At 43.2% G+C, this 24,808-nt stretch overlaps 1 protein-coding gene across 1 annotated transcript; it reads right to left on the bottom strand.

Moving 5' to 3' along the window:
- Window positions 1–2,740: 2,740 nt before the first annotated feature.
- LOC124704246 (F-box protein At1g78280-like) lies at window positions 2,741–10,875 on the bottom strand. Its single transcript, XM_047236492.1, has 16 exons — window positions 10,745–10,875; window positions 8,878–8,985; window positions 8,706–8,761; window positions 8,497–8,639; window positions 8,209–8,406; window positions 7,935–8,134; window positions 7,220–7,319; window positions 6,557–7,141; window positions 6,302–6,424; window positions 5,790–5,870; window positions 5,407–5,714; window positions 5,100–5,312; window positions 4,566–4,650; window positions 4,309–4,489; window positions 3,904–4,078; window positions 2,741–3,139 (listed from the first exon to the last, which is right to left on the bottom strand). Exons 1-16 carry the CDS (start codon window positions 10,873–10,875, stop codon window positions 2,986–2,988), a joined length of 2,841 nt encoding a protein of 946 aa, XP_047092448.1. The 3' UTR covers window positions 2,741–2,985.
- Window positions 10,876–24,808: the final 13,933 nt, after the last annotated feature.

Genomic DNA, 24,808 nt, shown 5'->3' with positions numbered 1-24,808 from the left:
AAGATTTTCAGATATTTGAAATGCATGTCATACTTTCTCTGACCACATTATTACCCCATTAAGATGATATTGGGTTTACCTGTGGTGACATAAAAAATTGTAAGGAATTTCCAGCAAAAAATATAATCAAAACCGAGTTGCGCGGATGAGGGATAATCAAACATCTTGATTGTTCGAATTACTTATATTTTTTAAAAAGATGTAAAGCTTTGCCGTTGAGTTAACATTATTGGTATGTTTTTTAGGTTCTACTTATAATCAAATATGTTTTTATTTTTATTATATTAACGTATCATTACTATTTTTAGGACTATTTTGATATTTGCATCATTCAAGGTTCGCCCTACCTTAAATTTTTTTCGTCCTTCGCCACTGCTTCTACTACTTTCATAGAATCTGATTCTACCATCATTGATCTTGCTCCAATCGCTTCAGTTAGTTGTAACCCAGCAAGTGAAGCAATGGCCTCCATTGTTTTTAAGAAGCATCAATTGCATGCTCATTATACTCACATGAAGCTGCAATGAAGTCCCCCCCGAATCTCAGATGATCGATCTTGTTGCTCCCGTTCCACGATTGTGCTTAATACTCATTACTGCTCTTCGTGGAGTTGGCGTTGCTTCATTACCCGCATGAGACCATCATACTTTCAACATGATTTTAGAACAAAGAATCTCTTTCAAAACAGTCACCCAACAAAGTCAACTCCTAAGGCCTTCCGAATTAATTCTTGAAGCCCTAGCTGTCTCCATACTTCCACTGCCTTATCACAACGAAAAAGCATATGCTTCGAATCCTCAGGATCAACATTACATACTTGGGCACTTAACAACATTATTTATGTGTTTGTTAGCAATGACAAGGAATAATGCTGCCAGTTAAAAATCTGATTTTTTCTTGGTACTTTAGCATTCCAGATCTTCTTCCAAACCTCATGTGGTGATGCTCTGTTTGTACGTCACCCCTTTCTAGTCTTCGACTATACATTGCTCTCCATTCTTCATGGTAAGCCGATTTAACAGAAAAACATCCTAACTTGTTAAGATGCCAAGCGATGAAGTCAGGCTGACCGTGATTTGGAAGGGGAATTTGTAGGATCCTCTCCACATCAATCGGACATAGGTTCTCTCGCAGCAATTCTTCATCCAAAACCCTGTCACAAGATTTATGAATTCCTGGATAGTAGAGAGTAGACAATTTTCTCTTGGTGACATATCCTGACGGTTTGGGTTGGATGGTACCCACTGATCGTCCATACATTGATGGTTGATCCATCCCCTACTCTCCAGATACATCCACGTTGAAAGTTTTCAGCTCAGACATTATACTCTGCCATGTGAAGGATGAACCCTCCTTCAGAACAATATTTAAAAGATCACCGTCTGGGTATTGGCAACAGAGATGGCTTAGTGGAACTAATTTGGAGGATTTATATGATGGAAGGACAGCCTAATGCAGGGCATTGGCAAGAGAGATTTCCTAGGGGGGGCTGGTTGGTAGACCCAACCCAGTGCTGCACTCTTTGATCTATTCCACCTCGTCAAGCTAAGGGTTACACGAAAAAAATGCACTTCCACTACCATTTCCGTGACAGGATTTACGTTTCGTTAACTGCTAATTTTTAATTTTAAGTTTATATTTTAAGTTTCTAATCTATTATTTCAATTATATCGCGCATAATCCATGTTTTCAAAATTCCTTTGACCACTATCCTTGTATCGTCATTTGACACAACTCTTATGTTGTTCAATTTCAAGGCTCATTGTACCAATTATAGTGTTTCATGATTCTTTTGTAGTTTTCCTTTGTAGTGTCTTCGTAGTGTCTCTTTGTACCTTACTCTTGTAGTTAACCTTTTTGTCTTTCCATCCACTTTGTGATGAAGTCTACACTAAAAAGGTATTCGATTTTAAAATTTGGTAACTGCAACCTTCAATTTGGTGTTCATGTTTGTACCATTTTAGACCAATTTTATCAAATTCATGCACACAGTCCATCGTTCCAAATTTTATTTGACCACTAGTTTTATCAAACAGGCTCACCACAACTCTGCATGTTGCACGTTTTTGTCTCAACTCATAAACAACGTGGTATTTAAAGTTATTTGCAAGTGTGGTGGCGTACGAGGTAAGTCCACCTAGTAGAGAAGATGCAAGAACTAGTCTACCTAGTAGAGAAGATGCAAGAACTACGCACACAGCCAAACACACAAACATTGCATCACTAACACTCATGCATGCAACCAAACACCGAGTTCCCAGTCCTGCTCTCATGGAAGAAAATGCAGTGCATGCAGCGAAACAACAACAGGCCACAGGAAAGATCAAAATCGGTGCAGCCTACCAACCACTCTCTAGCCTAACAATTTCTTTAGTCTTCTACACGATGTGGGCTTACTCTATAAAAAGAAGTGTACAGAATAAGTTATTGCGTGGAATCGAAGTTCTATCGCTGAGCAAGATAGATCGGCCACTCGTAGCATCTCACACTGAGCAGCTCATCTACGTTAGGTTTGGTTCAAATGTTTTTTCTATCCTCAATTTGGGGTGTTGCTGTTGACCTCTGTCACCTTCCTGTTGAGCTAGCGATGGTGGAACGTTTTGATAACCAAATAAAGCTAAAATTCAACCAGAGCAATAGTGCTTAATGTGAACTCTTTTGTTTTCAAATTAACCACACGTAATTGCAGCGTGGATTTTTTTTATCAAAACTACCTATCCCATCAACGGAGCATCAAAACTGACACAAAAGCCATATATTTCCGTGGGAGTTATTGCAAAAATATGCACCATATTGCGCTTTTCGGTAAAATTGCACGCTTCATGACCCACTGAACAAGAATGCTGCTACACACCAGGGTAGCTGCCAGGAACGAAAACAAACAAAAGTTTTAACTTTATTATCTTTTGCTCTTCAGCGAAGCTGGGGAATTTGTTGGACTTAAGGAATCGAGTCTTTAAAACGTGCTGTGGTAGTTGTGGCCAGTCAGCACGAGAGTGTAGGTGGCAATTGCTGGTATCGGTTCAGCTCATCCCAGACCAAGTGCTCAACATCCTCCCACGATGTTGCGGTCCTCAGCTCCTTCCACAGGCCAAATATAGCTGCCAAGACGTTGTCGTCGTGTAGTATGCAATAGCACCTGTAAGCAGCGCAAATCAGACATGTTTTTCCCTTGCTAAGTGACAAATCAACAAGGATGAAAAGTGTTCAAGTATCGCTAAGCATAGGTATTGCAAATGCAGGAAGAACTTGTAGGGAACTGGTTCAGCAGTTATCTTTGATTCGGCAAACTCTGTTGTAGAGCAGATGAAGAACACGTTGGCTGCTGGTTGTGATAATAATCCTACACTGATGTCGGCATTAAGAGAAGGAACACCCCTCAGTTTTTAAAATGTGACTTACCATGAGCTATAACATCGTCAAGGTTTGGCTAAGGTTTAATCCTAGTGGGTCACAGTAATCACTCGCAGATTAACACTGTTTGGGACTATAGTAAACTGACTCAATATTTGATGATTTATATTGCCCAGGCTTATCTCCCCAAACAACAGATGTGATTTGAGCATACTTTAACCTGTCAGGCACTGTTTAATGAAGATACTGGTATTGCAAATGCTAGAACTGCATGGATGCATGGCATGTGGCATTTATAATGATAATCAATGGCTATTTACGTTTTGCAACTTGCGGCAAACATTCATTATATATGAATGGATAGATGCTTCAATTTTTAGGTTCTTTATAGAACTATCCCAGAGAGGATCGAGCAAGAGACTTTTGGTAACAGTTCCAAACTCAACTAGAAAGGCTTATCTAGATTAGTATAAGATAAAATGCAGAGAAAAGGATAAAACATGGCCAATGTGAATTACTTTGATTTCTAAAACAAGCAAGTGCACTTACATTGCGCGATATGATGCCTTGCTGAACTTCGAATTTTGCACTGACTTTGAAATATCAGCATTTGATATCCCTCTCAGGAAAGGAAGCTGATAGCTTCGTAGGTACTCCCTGAGAAGATCAATATCACCACGAAAAACGTCCAGGTGCAGCGGAATTAAGTCGAATAAAGGATCCCCTGTTAAGACATAAAGCATTAGTTCTCAAACAATTATTTACAATCCAACGGGAACTTTCAAGATTGCAAACTCGTAGACCTGAGCAGCTCAACTTAAGCATCTCTTACAGATAGTTATCCCATCTTCAGATTCAGATGGCAGTGATACATCACACAAACTAATTCTAAATATTCACATCAGACTTAATCAATGACAGGTTTCAAGAAAAGAAAGTAAATTGGCTGCTTACCAATGGTCAGATCACTGAAATCAATGATATGGATTGCATTCTCCTCCAGCTCTCTGTCACCAGTGCTTTTGGCATCAGTGAAGGAACCCATTTTCGGGGTCCTCTCAGTAAGAATGTTATCGTCCATAATATCTGAATGTATCCAAGAAGGTGATGTGTACACCGGTTCACCATCAACATCCTGATTGTTCAATCAGATGATTAAACACAAAGTTCCACACAGGATGCATATAAAGAAGAAGAAATTGAAAAGTTACCTTTACAAACTTGATTAGGGAGGTCATATCAGGAGGGAGATAATCTTCAGCCTTCTCAATTAGAATTGTTGGGACGGTGCCCCCCCTTCACAAATATGTAAACAATGTTGAGGTATCAGATAGTGTATGGAATGGGATAATGTTCTGGTAGACTCGTAGCATATCAGCCTAAAAAGAGGTCAATACCAAATCAATGCATAGTCAGTTGCAATTTAAATTTTGTGGATGTTGAAGTGTTAAAAGCATAAATAATGGAATGTTTATTTATTGAATGCCTGTATACCATGGTTCTACTCAAAGCACATGAAATACAGAATTTTCAGCTGCAGTGGACTTTTCTTAATACATATTCTTCTTATTCACCACATAGCGATTCTTTGGAAAATACAAAGTTGACTTGTAGGTCCTCAATGATTGAAGCATAAACACACATGTTCACGATAAAATAAAAATCAGAGCGAAGAAAATGTCATGTTTTAGTACAACTCATAGAAACTATGCTGAACAAACCTGATTTACAAAAATTTCACTTACCAGTTAGCTAGGTGCTTCTTTATATTGTTCTTTCTTCTATCTAGAGTAGAAATCTCTTGTTTCCATTCACGTGGAACACTGTTTTTCACATTATTGTCCTCAGATTCGGGTAATGATTCCACACATGGAAGGGGCAATAAATGGATATTTCGCATTTGAACTCCCAAGGATGATGCAAGATTGAAAATGTCAGTCTTGGACAATGTATCACGTCTAAAAAACAAAGAACAAAGTGAGAACATATTTACATAATTAACTAATTAATCAGTTATCGTCATTTTGCATTTGCGAAATGAAGAAAGCTTACACATGAGCAAAGATATCCCCTCTGCATTTTCTGGTAACCATGTAAGGCCAAATAGGTTTGTTTGAAACATCAGTGGAACTATCCATTCCAAACTGTTGCTTGCTCCATAACCCAAGAGGAAAACAGTTGTTTGCAAAAGAGAGCTCCAGGGGATAGTATTTAGCCAAAACATCTGGCATTCCTTTTCCATCCCATGGGACTGTCCTGTAGACGCCATCCTCGTACACAAGAAATCCACTTGCTATGATCTCAGGTATGTGGTTGATCAAAGGTGAGTCAACTTTTCGCAGAAGCTCATAAAACTCTAGCTGCATCAAGAAATTGATCAATATTACAAGCATCGCATTCAGGAAAGTGGTCAATACCAGAAGGCAATGCAATACCTCTGTGCCTAAACCATGGGCAGAATAACCCAACCCTCCTTCGGCATAAATTTTAATCACATTGTCAGAGACAATGAAAACCTGCAAATTCGTTATGCAGGTTATATATACATACCACAAACCAACGAATGTATATCACAATTTGACATTATCTGGCATCTTAATAAAATTCAAAATATAATCTTAGAATATGAAATCTGTTTAATCTTGGTGCTGGCGTATAGCAGTGAGCAACTATGCAACATTTACAGATCTTCTGATGTCAGAACCTTGCCAGGCTAAGTCACAGATGCAGTCACAAGTAAAGCAGTATATTCTATACGAATCAGTTTCTGCAAGTGATATGATATCCCTAACATGTGAAGTACTTGGGACCAACACAGTTACACAATATGATAAATATTCCTTTCATTGTTGTTTATGAACTTAGGAACTACCAAGCTAACATGCCAGAATTGTTTATTGACATCTTTTTACTCTGCGACATTCATTAAAAGGAAGTGCATACTTACTGGGTTGCTACCTGTGCCAACAGGAAGCTTCTCATCCTCTGACGGTGGTGGTAAACTATGGCATGCACTTATTTCTTCTAAGCATGCATACCATTTGTCCACATTTATTGCTAGGCATGCACCCTACAAGAATAAACATATATATTAGAACAAGGAACAGAGCATTCTCCAGAAATAGATAACATAAAGTAACATGGTAATTTCGTATTAAGATTGACGGAACAAAATTTTATGTAAATCATGGAACAAGCTCACCTTCCATATTAGTCCTCTCAGCTCAGGTTTAAGAACCCATAGCCTTCGCAACCATTCTCTTGCTTCTCTCTGCCCAATTGGATTAGTAGGACTCCAGACAGAAGTATAGTGATCTTTTTCTTTCTCAAGAAACTGGGATAAGAAACCTATATCATACGAGAAAACTTGGTCCTCCAAACTTTCATGGACGTCTGAGAACTCAAATGAAGAACACTGATTTACACAGTTTGAAGCTCTAACAGGCCCTGAACCTTTCAGTCTTTTTTCTGTCCGGGTCATGTCACTGTGGTTCCATCTACTCATTGTCCCAGGTGGATGATTCTCAGCATCTCTAATAAATTTTCCTGGAACAGCAAGTAAGCCAGCACGACAAACTCCTTTGTGACAGTGACCAGGTGCCATGTCCAGACATACATGCTCAAAATTTGATTGATTGACAAAGTTTTGTGTAACTGCAACTGTCGTCTCAAGGTTCAAAACACAATGCCACCATCCACTTGGAACATATATGGTCTCTCCTGGTAATTGTGTACATTCCAGTGGCTTCTCATGTTCAGCAAGATGAGGATAGATATCAAGCCACCACTGCAAATGATCAAAATAATGTTAAAGTGATATACTGATATGGGCTAAAGTTCGAAAAAAAAGTAGTAAGTGTCTTACCTGCAAAGATGTTGGAGTGTCGATGTCAACATCACCATCTTCATCACTTACATGTACTGTGACACCACCAGGCACTCTTCCTGGTGGGTACAAAGCCCATCTATAAAATAAGGTGGACATTATTAGTGAAAACACAAATTCTTGCCCATTCCAAATTTTCAGCATTTTAGAGCATGGGATAATCAGCCTTAACGGTGCAAAACCAGTACAAGATGAGGTTGGACCACATATCCTCGCACAAATTTTAAAATAGAGGCCTACGTTTTTTTTTCCAGTTTCAGTTTAAGATATAAGGCGTGCGCTGAGTAGAATCACATCTCTCTTATGCCCTCAGTTATCTCATGTTTCTCTTCAACATCTATCAATATGGGTAATATTCCAGCACAATATTCTCCCTCACTCCCAAATACACGTACTAGGGCCATTCTACTAAATTTGGATACTTTTAATTTGATTCACCAAGCTGTCTGATTTTTTTTCCGCAGCTGTTCCGTCACAGCAGATTTTAAAATAAGCAACGCACAAAACATGAACCACAAGATGCCTCTAAAGAGAAAGCACTGCTATGACATTGAAGAGAGAAATTGCACCAGTTCTGTGCATGTTCATTTAACTGCTACTAGCTTCCAAATTTGGAACTACATGATAAGTACCACAGTTTGGGTGCACACACTATACACCTATGCATAATATATAGAACACACGTGAATCTAACCTTTTCCGGCCACAAAGAAGAGTATTCCACGCGCTGGTCAATCCTGGATCAACATGCCAAGAGGCACCTGATCTTTCTGGTCCAATAATAAGCCATCTGAAAGCTGGCCGTTGTTCATAGTCCAAGACATCAAAAAGATCTTCTTGAAATAAATGAGGGACTCTGTAATCTTCCAATAGTGCTGGTGTTGATTCTCCAAACTGTAACAATTTCTAAACTAAGTTTCTTTTCCTTTGCATAAATTTTGTAGCAAATGAAAGGAGGTTATAGTTACCTTATCATCAAATATGTAAAGAGGATCTTCGTCATGCTGAAGTTCCATGTAAGAAACATAGTCTTTTAGTTTCATTATTATCTTCTGAGGGCTTCTTTGTGATATTCTAAATGTAACGTCACCGTAATCATGCACCAGCTGCTGCATTGTCCATTTAGTCCTTGCTGGCCAGGTTTCAACCAGCTTACCAAGCACAACCTAGTTTACAAATAATAAGATTTCAGAAAAAAATCATTGAAAACAACTATGTAAGATACCCACATGTTGTAAAGCTAACTCAATGCTTACTGGGCAATTTCCATCGTACTGAGAACGGAATTGATCCAAAGAAAGGTCATCTTTCCTTTCCACATGTCCAGTGTCAAAGGAATAACTACTCAAAGTAGTAAAACATCTATACCATCTCCTGTATAAGTACAAGGAATTGAACCCTGCATGAAAATAAGTATTACAGGAAGATAAAATAAACAAACGCAACAAAGCTTGATGTATCTTACCATCAAAATGACGAGCCTTGTGCTCATTCTCACTATTTTCAGAGCAAAGACTAAGCCTGAAAATGAAACAATCAGTGTCCAATCTTTTCGATGGCAATATATTAATAATTAATTAGTTAGAACTATTTTTAAAATATAAAATGTAATATGACAAGATAGAGTGGTCATATACCTAGACAAAGTTGTTTTCTTCCAAGACCCTTTATACTCAAGATGACCACCAACTGAAAGATATTTACTCATCCAGAGAGGCTCCTCATTGCAAAGTATGTACATGACACTGCAAAATATCAAACGTTAGAATACTGCCTGATCCTACCACCATTTGAGGTGGAAAGTGGAAACCATGGCGGATGTTATAAGTTCATCATCTCTAGGTAGTGATAAACTGAGAATGTTAAATGTTAGGAACTAATCCCTCTGGTCCTCAAATGCTGTCATTTTGGGCGCTGGCACAATCTTCAAAATACAACTTGACCATTAATTTCCTTAAAATACATTTATAAATCCAAAAATATTTTACAAGAAAAAAAATCACACGTATGATTTTCAAGTATCTGATCTGAATGTTTGTGAAAATATATTATTTCTCGAACACAAAAAGCTCGACCAACCATACACTAGCACCTGGAAGCATTGTTCTGAAAGAAGAACCATCAGGGGCGGACCAAGGATTGAAATTGAGAGGGGGCAAAATTGTGTTTTCTGGTTTAAGCGGGGGAAAATCACTCTTTAAGAGTGCTATTACAAGGAGAATAAGCACTTGAGTGGGGGCAGCTGTCCCCTTTGACAACATGTTGGATCCACCCATGTCTATCATTACACGGCGCGGAAATTTATTTCCCGTAAACATGGTACGTGAAGCCTGGTGGTCAGGTTGGAGCTGGCGCGCCCGCACCAACCGAGCGACACTCGGTTTCATGTTTGTCAAGATTGTTGGTGGTCAAAGTTTCAAGAATTTGACTCTATCTTTGTGTATGAAGACAGCTTTTACAGGGCTGGAGGGTGAATGACTTTATACTCGTCCAGTACGAAAAAATGATGCTCTTGCGCTGAGCACACACAGCGTGGAAGAAGTTAATGCTGCATGATCCTTGTCTTTATTAGCTGTACAGTTATTCTTTATTTCTATGGCTAATACCAATAGGCACTTAGTATAAGCTTGTGGTGGGTTGTTGCCCAGGAAAAGAAAACAATTGCGAACAAAACAACTTGCTAGCATCTATATCAGAATGGAAACAATACTCTGATAAGACAGATAGTAACTTCACATTTCCCTTCTTTGAATCCTCTGAAACGAACTATATCTACTATGAGTATCATTCTATTATGCTTAAAGAGTCAAGACCAAAGACACAAAAAGAGAAAAAATCTATCCACCCTAATACATGGCCAAAGCCTGGCTTAGTTATAGATACACAATGGAGCAGTGTAATATTTCTTGAGTAGTAACAAACATGACCAATGGATCAGATACCGGTTTGGCTGGTTAGGTGGGCAACTCTTTTGAGCTTGGTTAGTAAATTAAGGCAAAATTTGACTTCAGTTAATAAAAGGAACATATTAGGAAAAGAGGGTGTACCAACATGGCTACATGAAACTGAACACTGGTAGTTTTCGCGACTCGGCATAACTAAATGTCCCAAAGGCAATTTTCAGCAACCTTCTCAGGAAAATTGCCTTTGGGACATTTGGTTATTGCTGAGTCGCGAAAGCTGGGTCTCGTTTTTGTATATTGAATTGAATCCTTGAGTCATTTTAGAAAAATCTAGCTAACATATTTTGCTTCCGGCAGTGGATGATCTTTCTTTTTTCTATCACCGGTAGCACATATCATCATTTGCATACAGTTTGTGCCATTCGGCTCACAAGACAGAGTTTAATCAAACAGAGTTCGGAATCAAAGAAGCATGGCTAGCTAGTCCACTAGAGTTGGGTGATCACCATCAGAATCACAACTCCACATTCTTAGCTAACAACCAAATCAGAAGAGAATGAGCGAAGTACAAAAGGAGAGAGACAGAGAGAGCAGCGGCGACCTGCTGACGCATGCGAGGCGGCCGATGTCGGTGGGCTCCAGGAGGTCGACGACGGCGCAGAGCAGCTCGTCTGGGAGCACGGCCAGGCCGCCCAGCGCCGCGGCCCTCCGGCCGTTCCCCGCCGCCTCCATCGCCGGCGACCGGGCCGGATCGGTGGGCTGGGTCGGCTCACGCACGCGGTATCAGAACAGATAGATCGGTGGGAATTGGAATAGCGCGTTTTGGGTTGGGATGGACGCGGACCACGGTGGGCCGGATAAATTCGTTTGGTTTATATATATAGCGGGGAGCTTTTCGGAAAGCGTGGACGCGTATTGGATTCCACGATGCGGGCTGTCGACTCCATCGTTTCGGGCGGCGTAATAATCCGAAGAAATACGTAATCTCGACAGAAAAGCATGCTAGTTTCCTTTTTGGATAAGAGAAAGAAAGAAAGAAAAATGCAATTAGAATTTTTAGGCAAAATATGTATTTTTAGCAAAAATAGTGTGTGCATTAATTTCAAAAGGATTTGAAAATAATATAACAGCTGATACAGATTGGAGACTGGAGAGGTAGGATTTGATTTAATCCAATTTTTGCTACTACTACTCAGTAGATTTTTTTGAAAAAACACTTTCATTTATGAATGTACTACTGATAGAAAGACCAAGCAAAAGAATGGATGCAGTTGTACTAGAGGCTGGTAGTAATGACGCCAATTGTTAAATCGCTCCATTTGATGCTAAAGCTTGTGATAAGTTCCATTGCAGCAGCGCCGTACGCGTGTTAGGAATGACAGCCAATTGATGCTCGAATCCAGCTCCTTTCATTTCAGTTTTCTTTTTCTAGTTATAATGCCGAATCTTGCGCCACTATGCATTTTCTTTGTTCGGACACTACAAAATGTCATGTGCTATGCTAAGAAGGTTCTTTTTTCTGAATACAATAATGCCTGTATCCGAAGGTCGTAATCTCGAAGCTTCAAAGTCTACAAAATCCCTATACATGTTATTTCCCACTCAAAGAATATTTAGCCAAAATACTTATGGCAGGTTTAATAACTACTCTATCCGTTCAGAGCGTATATATTTTTTTCAAAATTTAACCACAAAAGAAGATCCCTAATTTTTTTGTGATGGCGGTTTCAAAACCAATCTTGGGTAGATTAGTGATTTCTATAAGCTAGCGTAAAATTTAAAGTATTATTGATTTCTTCCTTGCCACGGTTTGAAGACCACTATGCGTAGGAGTGGACGTCCCAGGTAAGCATGAGCCGGTTCACATGATCCACTCAAATTTCTAGATAATAAGAAAAGCCGCTATGTAATGTCACAAAAAAAATTATATTCCTCCAATTAGAGGGTCTCTGATTTTCTCATTTCCTTTCTCTCTCCTCCCTCTAGTTTGAGAGTCCACCACTCCGCCTTGGCCCCTCTCCCCTCCTCTCTAGCGTCTCCCGGGGACGATGGGGGACATGAGGGTGACTCTCTCCTTTACATATATGTAGTAGTAGGTATAAGTATAGGGCTTTTCTAGGTGTTGCCTCTATGGTGTTTGGTGTTGTCGGTGGGAATTTGGTCTCCTAATAGTGCAAGTTGTCGCCGCCAGCCCGTGGTGGTGCTCCTGATGTCCATGACGCTCCAAAGGTTGGAGCCGGAGATGGGCGATAATTGCTCCTCTACTCCTCGTCCAGATAAGCTCCGTGGAAGCCCAAATCTAAGGAGATTGGGTGGTTCCTCCTCTTGGTGCACCCATTGTGGTGGTGGTGGGTCCAGGAAAAAGTATTCTTTGCCTCATCATTGATCTGCATTGTCGGGATCGCATATTGTTGATTCTTCAAGCTCCTTATTACCAGTAGACTCGTGACGGCCGTGTCGTCTTTCCTCTGCTTCTTCAAGACCAAGGCAGCCCTCCATAGGCCACAAGATGATGGTTTCTCTTTCTCCAGTGTGGAGGATCTTCGACTTGGTCCGAACGCTGTACAACAGTTTCTCTCCAAGTCATTTCGTCTCCAGTGACGACATCATTGGTTCAGACGTCGGTGACAAGGGATTAACTTATCAATGCCTATGGATTGTAGGCTAGGGTTTAGTTAGAAGTAGAGGGCAAGTAGATCTCGAAGGTTTCAGCCGAAAAGTACTCGACGATTATGAAAATTAGGGTTTGTAGACAATGATTCGATGATCTCCTCGTCCCTCGACCCCCCCTTTATATAAGAGGTGGAGCCGAGGGTTTCGTTTCGTACAAGTTACAGAGTCCGGGACGGTTTCTAACTCATCCCGCCAGATTACAAACAAGCACTTCCTATTACAATTCTACTTTCCTTAATATATCTTGGGCTCTCGAACCTTCTTATTCTTCGGGTAGTGGGCCTTCATTAAACCCCGGGTACTATCTTTGGCAGGCCCATTTGGGATGCCTATGTCGGTAGCCCCGAGATTTTGCTTGAATCGTAGAATCGGGGAAAATCTCCACTGCTTATTCTTATTCAATAATTTAAACTTTTCTATATTTCTTTATATAAATTTCTATATTGTACAGGGATATTGGTAGTTGGGGCTAGTTCATCTGACGGATCATGTACTAGTTAACTGCTCTAGTGGCAATCCGCAAAAACCTACTTCAAGATCACGTCCCTGGACATGATCTCGGGATACTGGTGCAAACTTCGACGAGTGCCGCTTAAGGTCTTACCATTCCGTCGAGTCCCGATCAAATTTATCGAGTACCTAACGCGTCCGTTAGGATTTTTCTTCGTATCCGTTGATACGGATAAAAGTAGCGAGAGCGCAGTCTTCGGCGATGCCACGCCCAGCGAGAATGGATCCGGGGTCTTACCTTCGCAAATTTGCGGCATTCAGAAATTGATCGCAACATTGGCGTTCTGAGAATATATTGTCGAGTGCTTTTCCGGCTGTTGGAATGGCACATTTTATCGAGTCAAATATGACTTATATTAATCTCCCGATGGGAGTATATGCAGAGTTAATTATAACTCGAAATATACTCTCTTGCTTTTCTATCTTTCTTTCTTTTTCCTTTTTAAATTTCATCGGGCACGCGAACGAGCGTTCCCGATGGGAGTAGCCCCGAGACTACAGCCAAGAACTTGTGCTTGGTTGTAGGCTCAACATTTTAGTCCACCATGTCGCTATATTGCCATTATTTCCCGATATTCTCTTTTTCTTTCTTCTTCTTTTTATATCTCGGGTGCGCGAACAGCGCTCCCGATGGGAGTAGCCTCGAGGCTACAACCAAGAACTTGTGCTTGGTTGTAGGCTCCCACAATTTCTATATTTGCCATAGTCGAAATTTTACTTTTATCGAAGTAGCCCCCGAGCATTTTGGCAAAAACTTGTTTCTGACCAAAGGCTCCCGAAGTATTCAAATAACTTCTCCTGTCGCCATTCTCCTTTTATTTTTCTTGTCGACATATTTTCCTTTGTCAAATTCTCTTCAGCTCTATTAGTAGCCGAGATTTTACTGCCTTGTGGGTCCATTGTTCCCACCACGTTGACACGTCGTGCAAGTGGGGGACACACGTCCTCCGCTTTCCCGGCGCACGTTCGGTAACGCCTCGTTCCATTCCATCTCCGTAAAAATACCTTTTTACCCTCTTATCTACTCGGATCTCTTTTCACCACACGATTTCTTCATCCGACGGTTCATTACTTCTCCCGAAGCCTATATAAACCTTTCTTCAACCTCCGTCCACTCCTTCGCTTGCGCCGCACATCTGCTCCCCTCGCAAAAACTCCCCGCGCCCAACTCTTTCCGATCTTCCGCACGCACGAACATTGCTTTTCCAGTGCTTGTTGATGCCACCGCGCACGCGACTCACCCGCCACGAAGCACTCCGGAATCCAAGATGGCCGCCGAGGATCTTGAGTGGGAGAGATCCAAAATCTCCAACCAAGATGTCAATATGCTGAAGAGGCTTGGCCCGATGAAGAAGGAAGACGCCATCCGCTTTCCCGATGAAGAAAGCTACCCCAACCCTCCAATGGAGTACCGGGTTAGTTTCGTTGATCATCTCATCCGCGGCCTTTCTACCCCAATCCACGATTTCCTCCGCGGTCTTCTCTTTGTCTATGGAATTCAGCTGCACCAGCTGACCCCCAATTCCATCCTTCATATTTCTATTTTTATCACGCTCTGCGAATGCTTCCTTGGAGTCGCTCCTAATTGGGCTCTTTGGAAACGCATTTTCTGCCTCCGCCGCAATGGCGCTCACAACGCCACCTACAACATAGGTGGTGTTGTTATCTGGTAGTCCGAACCGACGTCGATTATTTCGACGTCAAATTTCCGACTCGTCCAAGGATGGCGCAAAAGGTGGCTCTATATACACGAAGAAAGTGCCAATTCCGTGGAACCCAACATAGTCCCTTTCGACGGAAACGCAAAAATTCAACGCCGCTACTCCCGGGATGTCGAAGCTTCCGAAGAAGAGAAAAAGGCGACGAAGCTCTTATGTCTCGTATTCATCAGCTCCAAAATACTCGAGGCAAAGAGTTATCTCGGTGTCCAAATCACTCGCCTACTTTCTTCGGATTAGAGTGCAGCCTCTTCGAGCTCGCAAAAATCCCCTTTGGACGTATTCTGGTGTCAATGACGCCAATAGGCTTTCCAATGATCTTTCTGTGAAGGACTTGGAGAAGCTTATTCGAAGAATTACCTCGCTGAGCAAGAGGGATCCTATTCCTTCCTCTTGTCGCGTGGTGCCATACAGCTCCACCAATCCTCTCCCCGAGGTATTTTGTCTTCTCGAATTTTTATCTTGTTCCGAATTTTCCTTGCATCCCATTGTATTGATATCTCTCTAATTTTCCTTTTGCCGCTATTTTCCTGCGAATCATCCTACTATGGCTTCCCTTCCTCCTCTTCCTGAGGATGGAGAAGTCGAAGAAAGGGGCATTATCACTGACGACAATCAAGAAGCTCCATCTTTTGTGAATGATCCCGTGGATTCTCGAAAATCTGTGGGATCTTCCGAAGACACTACGTCGGTCCAATCTCCTCCTCCCGCCGTTTCTCCACAGAGGAAAAGGAAGAGGAGTAATGCCGAAGATTCCGGCACATCCAAAGCCGAAGAAGTTGTTCCTTCTCATCCGAAGGCAGCTTATGATCCTTATATTGAATCCCTCGTCGACTCGTAAGTCACCTTGATTTCCCCTTATTTCTGTAGTCGAAGTTTTTTCTTGTCTTGCTTTTTATGCTATTGATCCTCACTCGCAGTGATGACGAGGAAGAAGTATCAACTCGTGACGTGGCTCCTCGGACGAGCACGTCACACACTTTAGTTATTTCGGAGAAGCCCGTTGAAGGAGAAGAATCGTCGCCTCCTCAACAAAATGTTGACACATCTACTCCTCCTTCGAGCCCCCTTGTCCCTTCACCAAAAAGGGCAAGGGTTGAAATGATCATTGAGCCTCCCCCTCAATTGAGCAGCTCTTCGTCGCAGCTTGGATGATGTAAGTTTGTCGATATCTATATTTCCTCTATTTTTCTTTTTTAGGCCCTCACTTTTTTTTTAATGCCGATGTTTTCTCCTGCGTTCTTCTTCTTTGACAGCCCATGATCAAAGATCTTATCCGCATCGGATCCCAATTTATTGGGTACCGCGAGTATGCCAGCAGAACCGAAGGTAATAACCTTTATATTTGTCGTTCTTCCTGGATTTTGCTCCTGTTTGTTTGTTGCGATTTTTTGATCTTTCCTCCCCCTTTTTTATCTTGATAGAGAAACTTGCAGAGGCCAATAAGCGTGCCGACGCACTTGCTCATAAACTGGAGCAAAGTGAGGCGGCTCGCAAGAAAGCTGAACTTGTCGCTAGCGAAGCGAAAGCCGAGGCTGATGATGCCAAAGCAAAGGCTGCTAGTGTCGAGGAACTGCAGAAAAGGCTTAAAGATGCTGAATCTGCTTTAAACGAGCAGAAAGCTGCACAAGCTGCTCGTGAGCAAGGGATCCTCAAGCGTCTGAAGTCGCAAAGTCGACGTACTCTGAGTAATATTATCAATCCTTTCTATTTTATCGTACTTCCTGTTTCTTGATTTTTGACTAATGTTTTGTCTCGTGTGGCAGCCCAAACCAACCAAGATTTTGATCTGGAGAATCCCGTCAATGACCCTCTCCTTGACGCACTTTCTCTTCTGGAGTTTCATGGGCGCGAAATTCGTGAAGGCGTGGCAAATGCTAGTGCAGGTTTGTCGGCGTTGTTCCCCTACTTCTTCCCGAAGAAAGAGGAGCCTTCGACTTTCCTTGCCCTTGCCAAGATTTTCAATTCCTCAGAAGACCTTGGACTGAAGATGCGTCAGGAAAATATGAAGGTTGCTGTCGAAAACACTGTTGCCTTGGTTGTCGACGCCAACGGACGCTTGATTGGATGAAAGTTGGCGACACCGATCGGATAGAGCGAGTCGAGATGGAGGTCGTCGATTAAGGCGGCCAAGCCCAACACGAAGAAGATCTTGGCGTATCTCGGGATCAAGCCAGCTTCGACTCCTAGCTCCTCGAGGCCGGAGGTCTAGTTGCATGCCTCCTTGTTTTTTCTTTCTCTGTTTCTTTTGCTCTTGTCGCCATTTTAGCCTTGGCGACAATTATTCTGTTAGTCCCTCTGGAGAACTTTCTTTTGTAATGTCCTTGTAAATTTTCTAGAAAGTAATGAAATTCCTCTTCGTGCTTTTCATTGATCCTGGGCCTTTCTTTTCCAGTTAATATTTGATAATTACTCGACCACTCCTTGTTCTGCCGCTGCTTCACCTGCATCTTCCTTCTCGAAGAAAGTACTAGTCGACCATAATCCTCTCGAGAGTTCATCAAGTAGACATTTGTCGGAAGATTTGCAAGAACTTCGACAACAACTTCAATCTATGAAGAAACAAACTTTGGCCATGATGGAACAATCTCGGAAAGCATCTGAACTAGAAAAACTTGCTCTTCAACAAGCCCAAGAAGCTATGGCTGCTAAGGATGCTGCTGTTTTAGAAGCAAAGGGAGCCACGACCCGAGAAAATAGTATGCTTGAGCTAATGTCGGAAGCTAGTACAGATATGTTAGGTACGTTTTTGCGATCTTAAGATGCCTTCTCTTTATTTTGCGTTGCCTTTCTTCAAATTTCTTGCCCTGTCGCTTTAACGAGCTCGGTTCTTGATTCTCGCTGTCGAAGATCGGAGAGTGAATGAGAGAACAAATCTTCTTGTCAATCTTTCCCTTAATCATGGCTCGTTTGTTCTGGGCCACTCCCGAACGAACTCAACAAATTGTTAGGTTCCAAGATCGTGCTTGCCAAGTGCGCGACTTTCTCAATTTTTGCACGGCGACATTAACCCTTGTCTATAGGAATTTATTTCCTCGAAACGAGGTTCCAAAAACTCTTCCCGAATTATTAGAGGTATTCGGAGATGCTCCCCGCATTCATAACTTTGTGCGGGCTCAACTCTCTCGTCGGAGCGAGATTCGCCATGATTATGATAAACATCTGTTATCCAAAGTTAGACCCGACGAAGATTGTTGTCGGTTGCCCGGCCAAGAAAACGCGTCGGAAAAATGATATTGACTCAATCGATGCTATGGTAGCTCCCGTGGCCGAATCGATGATAGATGAACTTCTTCGGATGGACTTAGAGTTCTTTATCAAGGGTTCTTATGCTGAACATAAAACAACCAGAGGCTTGTCCGTAGATAGTATCTTAGGATTTAACTGATTTGTATTATATTGGAAACCTTGTGTCTCACTCTTTTTTGATTTCTTCTTCTTTTTGTTTCCGAAGGAATTTATTGTATATTGCCGAAGCCTTCTATATTGTTGAAGCCCCCGAGCCTAACTGGGCAAAGGTTGTACTATTTTTTCCACCTTGAAATCTATCTTTCTGTTGTAATAAGACATCCTTGTTTTTCCCTTGGATGGATTGCCAATCTTCGAGTATCTTTGATGTCGAAGTTCTATATTTTTATTGCGAGGTTCTTAAACCAGAGCACTTAAGATTTTTGACGTGTACGCTATATTTATGATTGCTGGCGTCCGATTTTTATATTTGGCGAGGTATTAATGTACCAAGGCGAAATATTTCAGTGAATCTATATTGTATGTATTTTGAGACTTAGGCGTTGAGCCCCCGAGCGTGTCGAAGAATAAGAAGTATATCTCCACTATCTTTATTATATTGCAGCACCACGAGCCCGCCTCATTAAAAACCTTTCCCGGCCCCACTCGGTACCCCGAAAAAGGAAAAGAGTGCGTCTGAAAACTCGTGGGCGTTTCAGTACATTGAAGTTTTACAAGGACTATATTTTAGCTCTAGGCGTAGAACCGCCTGAGTTGCGCTACGTTCCGGGGTTTTGCTCCTCCACCCCCGTCTTCTTGTCCTTTATCCCGTATGCTCCTCCTCCGATTACTTCCGTGACGATATAGGGACCAAGCCATGGTGACTCGAGTTTTTCATGACTTTTTTGCGTGAGCCGAAGAACTAAGTCTCCCACTTGAAAGGATCTTGGCCGCAAACGTCGACCGTGGTAATTCTTCAAGTCCCGTTGATATTTGGTGACCCTTGATAATACTTCGTCTCGAGCTTCGTCGAGTGCGTCTACGTCGTCTTCCAATGCTGTCCTTGAAGCTTCTTCATTATACGCTCGTGACTCTAGGGGAGTCGTGCTCTATTTCTATTGGTAGTACCGCCTCCGCGCCATGGACCGAAAAAACGGGGTTTCTTGTGTCGCCGTATTTGGTGTTGTTCGGATGCTCCACAACACACTTGGTAGTTCTTCGTGCCAGGTATGTCGAGCTTTTTCTAGTGGTCCCAACGAGACGTTTCTTGATGCCATTGCGGATAATGCCATTGGCTTTCTCGACCTGCCCGTTGGTTTGAGGATGTGCAACCGACGCAAAGTGCAGCTTGATACCCACTTCTTTGCGGTAATCTTTGAATTCGTTGGATGTAAAGTTACCGCCATTGTCCGTGACGATGCTATGAGGTACTCCAAATCGAAGACGAGGCCTTTTATGAATTTTATCGCGGATGCTCCATCTCGGCGAATTTATCGGCTTCGCTTCTATCCACTTTGTAAATTTGTCGACGACTACTAGCATGTATTCCTTTCCGCCTGGCCATGATTTGTGTAACTTTCCCACCATATCGAGTCCCCATTGTGCAAAGGGCCACGACAATGGTATTGGTGCTAGTTCTGTTGCTGGAGAGTGAGGTTTTGCGGCGAACCTTTGACACGCATCGCAAGTCCTTACTATTTCTTTGGCGTCCTCGATTGCTCGTCAACCGAGTAGAATCCTGCCCGAAAAACCTTGGCTGCGATGGCTCGACTACTCGCGTGGTGGCCGCATATTCCTTCGTGTACATCCTTCGAATTATTCTTCCTTCTTCGGGTGTTACACACCTTTGCGAACGCCTGAAATACTTCGCTTGTACAGCTTCTCCTTTGATTACCGTGAAAGCTTTAGACCGTCGAATTACTCGCCTTGCTTCAACTGGATCGTCGGGTATTTCTTTCCCGAGGATGTATGATATATATGCTTGCATCCAAGGAACCCGTACCATCATTACAAGCTCTTGTTCCTCTTCATCCTCCGTGGTTTCTCGCAAGGGGTGTCGAAGTTTTTCTTTTTTCCGCACCTTTTTTGGCTTTGTAGATCTCTCCGATATTTCTTCCCAAAACACTCACGGCGGGATCGGGAGGCACTGCGACCCGATGTTTGCGAGGACGTCGGCTTCATCGTTGCTCAATCTATCGATGTGGTTTACCTCGCATCCATCAAATAGCTTCTCGAGTTCATTGTACACCTCCTTGTATGCTACCATGCTATCATTGACCGCATCACATTGGTTCATAACTTGCTGGGCCACCAATTGTGAGTCGCCAAAGATTTTTAGTCGAGTTGCACCGCATGCTTTCGCCATCTTCATCCCGTGTATGAGGGCTTCATATTCTGCTTCATTGTTAGATGCGTTAGGGAACGTCATCCGAAGGATATACTTCAATTTGTCGCCTTCAGGTGATATAAGTATTACTCCTGCGCCAGCTCCTTCTACTCTCTTGGACCCGTCAAAATTCATGGTCCAGGTTCTCGACAAGTCTGGGGGTCCTGTGTTTTGCAGCTCCATCCACTCTGCGATGAAGTCCGGCAAAACTTGCGACTTGATTGCTTTTCTTTTTTCATACGTGATGTCCCGAGGGGAAAGTTCTATTCCCCAAAGGGAGACACGACCCGTAGCTTCTGGATTGTTCGGTATATTTGACAAAGGAGCCTCATTGACCACTATGATCGGGTGTGCCGAAAAATAGTGGCGCAATTTTCGTGTCTGTTGTGAACACTCCGTATGCTAGCTTCTGGTACCGAGGGTACCTTTGTTTTGAGGGCGATAAAACTTCGCCGACGAAGTAACCGGCCTCTCGTACTCCGTGGAGTTTTCCTTCTTCTTCTCTTTCGACAACCAGCGCCGTGCTCACCACTTGGGGCGTGGCTGCGATATATAACAGGAGAGGTTCTTTTTCCTTCGGTGCCACCAAGATTGGTGGTGTCGAGATTTTGCGCTTCAAATCTTCGAAAGCTCTGTCGGCTTCTTCGTTCCACTGGAATTTGTCTCCTTGTTTTATCAAAGCGTAGAATGGTAACGCTTTTCTCCTAGCCCGGCGACGAATCTGCTCAAAGTCGCGACTCGCCCGATTAACTCGTTGTATCTCTTTCAACTTTGTTGGCTTTCTCATTGTTACAATAGCTTGTATTTTATCGGGATTTGCTTCAATCCCTCTTGCTGAGACTAGAAACCCCAAGAGTTCTCCTGCTGGGACACCAAAGGAACACTTCGTCGGGTTCAACTTCAGGCAGAATTTGTTGAGGTTGTCGAACGTTTCCTGGAGGTCCTCTATCAGTGTTGATCCCTCTTTTGATGTTATGACGACGTCGTCGATGTATACTTGCACGTTTTTCCCAATCTGTGTCGCCAAGCACTTCTGCATCATACTCTGATATGTTGCTCCCGCGTTTTTTAGACCAAAGGGCATTGTTCTGTAACAAAACACGCCATAAGGTGTAATGAACGCAGTATTTACTTCATCTTCTTCTTTTAACCTGATCTGGTTATAACCAGAATACGCGTCGAGGAAGGAAAGACGTTCGCATCCAGCCGTGGAGTCGATAATTTGATCGATCCTCGGGAGGGGGAAGTGATCCTTTGGACAATGTTTGTTGAGACACGTAAAGTCGACGCACATGCGAAGGACCTTAGTATTTTTCTTTGGCACCATCACGGGATTTGCTACCCATGTGGCTTCGTGAATATCTCTTTGATAAAACCAGCTTCTTGTAGTCGATTGATTTCGACAGCGATAGCTTTGCGGTTTGGTTCCGAAAAACGCCGCAAAGGTTGTTTGATTGGTCTCGCTCGATGGATCCAAATTTAGGTGGTGCTCGGCAAGTTCCCCGGGTACTCCCGGCATGTCAGCTGGACACCATGCAAAGATTTTCCAGTTCTCACGGAGGAACTCGACGAGCGCGCTTTCCTATGCGATATCCATGTTGTTTGCAATGGATGTCGTCTTTTTCGGGTCCGTCGGGTGAATCTGCACTTCCTTAGAATTTTTCTCTGTGTTGAAAGTTGATTCTTTAGTTGGCCTTCCAACGTCTAGCAGTACGTCGTAATCAGTCATACTTTTCGACGCCAAATACTCAGCTTGCATCCCGAAAGTTTCTGATAACCGATGGAAATCCTTGTCGCACTTATCAGCTAAGGCGAAACTCCCTTTGACTGTGATTGGTCCCTTGGGTCCAGGCAATCTCCACAACGGTATGTATAGTGTGGTACTGCCATAAATCTAGCATATGCTGGTCGTCCCAACAAAGCGTGGTACTCGCGATGGAAAATCCACGACTTCAAACTCCAGTTTCTCGATTCTATAATTTTCTCGGGTTCCAAACTCGAACGTCGAGGTTGATCTTCCCGGTGGGTAACTTGGTTTCTCCGGTGTGATGCCGTGGAACCTTGTGTCCGTTGGCTTCAAGTTTGCTAAGGATATGTTCATCTTCCTCAATGTATCCGCATACATAAGGTTTAAGCTGCTGCCACCATCTATGAATACTCGAGAAACATCGAATCCCGCAATAACTCGCCGGCGAATAAGTGCCGATCGCCCTGGTCGAGGAACTTGTCGCGGATGATCTGCTATAGTGAAGCCGATGTCTTGCCCCGACCAATTGAGGTACTCAACTGTTGGTGGAGGCATTTTCTCCGCCATGAACACCTGTCTCGAGATTACTTTTTGAGTTCCGTTGGACGGCCTTCCCTTCGAATCATCGACACCGCCCCGTTTGAGTTAGGATCGACATAAGGTGGTGGTGGAGGTGCTGCCGCTATTCGAGCTGATGCCGATTGTCGTCTCGTAATCGCGGGAGGTGGCGGTAGGTGAACTTCGCTCCTGGGCTCCCGAGGATTTCTCCGTGCTGCTCGAGCGTGAGCGTTTTCGCACATCCGAACATTGCCTGAAAATTTCGACAGTCTTTCTGCAAGTGCCCTGACTGTCTTTTCCCGTTGCTGTCGAGGAAAAAGTGCATCTGGCACGGTCCGTTCAGCATTTCTTCGGGGGACACGAAAGGTCTTGGAAACCTTGGCCCACTATTTTGTCTGTTGCGGGAGTCATCCCTATTATCACTTCGCTGCTCATTGCTTCTCTGATAATCATCTCTCGTTGTTTCCTCCCGTGTTTGCCCGAAATCTCGCCGAAATTTGCCCCGGGGCGTCATAATTCGGATATCGCCGAGGAAATCGTCGCCTCGATTGATAATTTCGACCAAAGTCCTCCTCCGGCGACTGTGTCGTTTATTGTGGACAGCGTCTTCTCCATCTGCCCATCTATTTGCTATCTCCATCAACGCGGATACTTGTCTTTGGATTGGTCCTTCCCAAGTCCTCGACAAAATCTCCACGCCTAATTCCTGCGACAAACGCATCTATTGCTCTCTCGTCAGATATATTTTCTGCCGAGTTTTTTATGATGTTCCACCTTTGGATGTATTTTCTCATTGACTCATCCGGCTTTTGTCGACACGCCCTCAGCTCTTCTAACGACGCAGGTTTTTTGCACGTGGACACTGAAGTTCTTGACGAATACGTCCTCGAAACTTTCCCAGTTGTCGATAGATCCCGGCGGAAGTTTTTTGATCCAAGATCGTGCGGCTCCACTTAAGTGCACCTGAATACTTTGCATGGTCTGTTGCTCTAGTTCCTCCAAGTTAACTTCTGGATCTTGCAAACCGTCGAATTTTTTGAAGTGATCGGGTAACTTGAATCTCGAGGGGACTCGAGTTTTTCGGACTCTCCTCGTGAAGCATGGTAAGCCGCACATATCCTCGTCGTTAAGCTCGGGGACTGCCGATGATCCCTTCTGCTTTGCCTTGCTCTATCGACCCTTGCTTGTGCTCCTGTATCTCTTGCTCCACTTGGTCCTTCAGGAACTGCCGCCGTTGCCGCTGCAGGTCGTGGACTATTTTGCCTTGCTGCTCCTTCGGGAGGCGTTGCTACAAACGCTGTCCCCATAGCTCCAACCCTCGCTAACGCCATATTGTATAATGTTTCCCTTGGATCACCCGGGGGTGGCCTCGGATGCGAGGATGTAGGCTTGTGTCGCCATATACCCAGCCTCGGTGTCTTAGGGATAATGTTTCCTCTTGTATCTATCGACATAAAGGACATGTCGAGGTTTTGGACCAAGTACTCTCTTTCTGCTTCGGGTATGTGTTGTAACCTTGATCTTCCTCTGTTCCGAGCTTCCCTGTGACTATCATCCGAAACTCTAGATTGTCGACTTAGATCTGCCCTTCTCCTACTGGATGCAGAAGCTGCCTCCTTTCTCTCGTTCAACTCAGTCATGTCTGTTTTTCTATTTCTCTGCGCGGTGCGTGCGAGCCTATATTGATAAGCTTTCGGTTCTTGAGCCATAGCCGTTGTCGTCATTGGCTCCGAACCATCTAGGGCTTTTGCCGCTCTATCCCAGGCTGCTTGTGGAAGTTGAACTCTGACACGTGGTGTGGGCCCGACATATTTAGTACCCATACCTCTCCTTAGATCTGAGGGA

The sequence above is a fragment of the Lolium rigidum genome, chromosome 3 (assembly GCF_022539505.1).
Source record: "Lolium rigidum isolate FL_2022 chromosome 3, APGP_CSIRO_Lrig_0.1, whole genome shotgun sequence".
Lineage (NCBI taxonomy): Eukaryota > Viridiplantae > Streptophyta > Magnoliopsida > Poales > Poaceae > Lolium > Lolium rigidum.
The sequence above is the reverse complement of the archived record's forward strand: the minus strand, read 5'-3'. Positions and strand labels throughout refer to the sequence as shown.

Excerpts from the sequence above, each read along its gene's own strand:
- LOC124704246 (XM_047236492.1), bottom strand. The coding sequence starts at position 10,875 with ATGGAGGCGGCGGGGAACGGCCGGAGGGCCGCGGCGCTGGGCGGCCTG. Across the intron at positions 7,320-7,934 it reads CTTCTTTGTGGCCGGAAAAG|ATGGGCTTTGTACCCACCAG; the intron begins GTTAGATTCACG and ends CTTATTTTATAG. Across the intron at positions 3,140-3,903 it reads AAGGCATCATATCGCGCAAT|GTGCTATTGCATACTACACG; the intron begins GTAAGTGCACTT and ends CGCTGCTTACAG.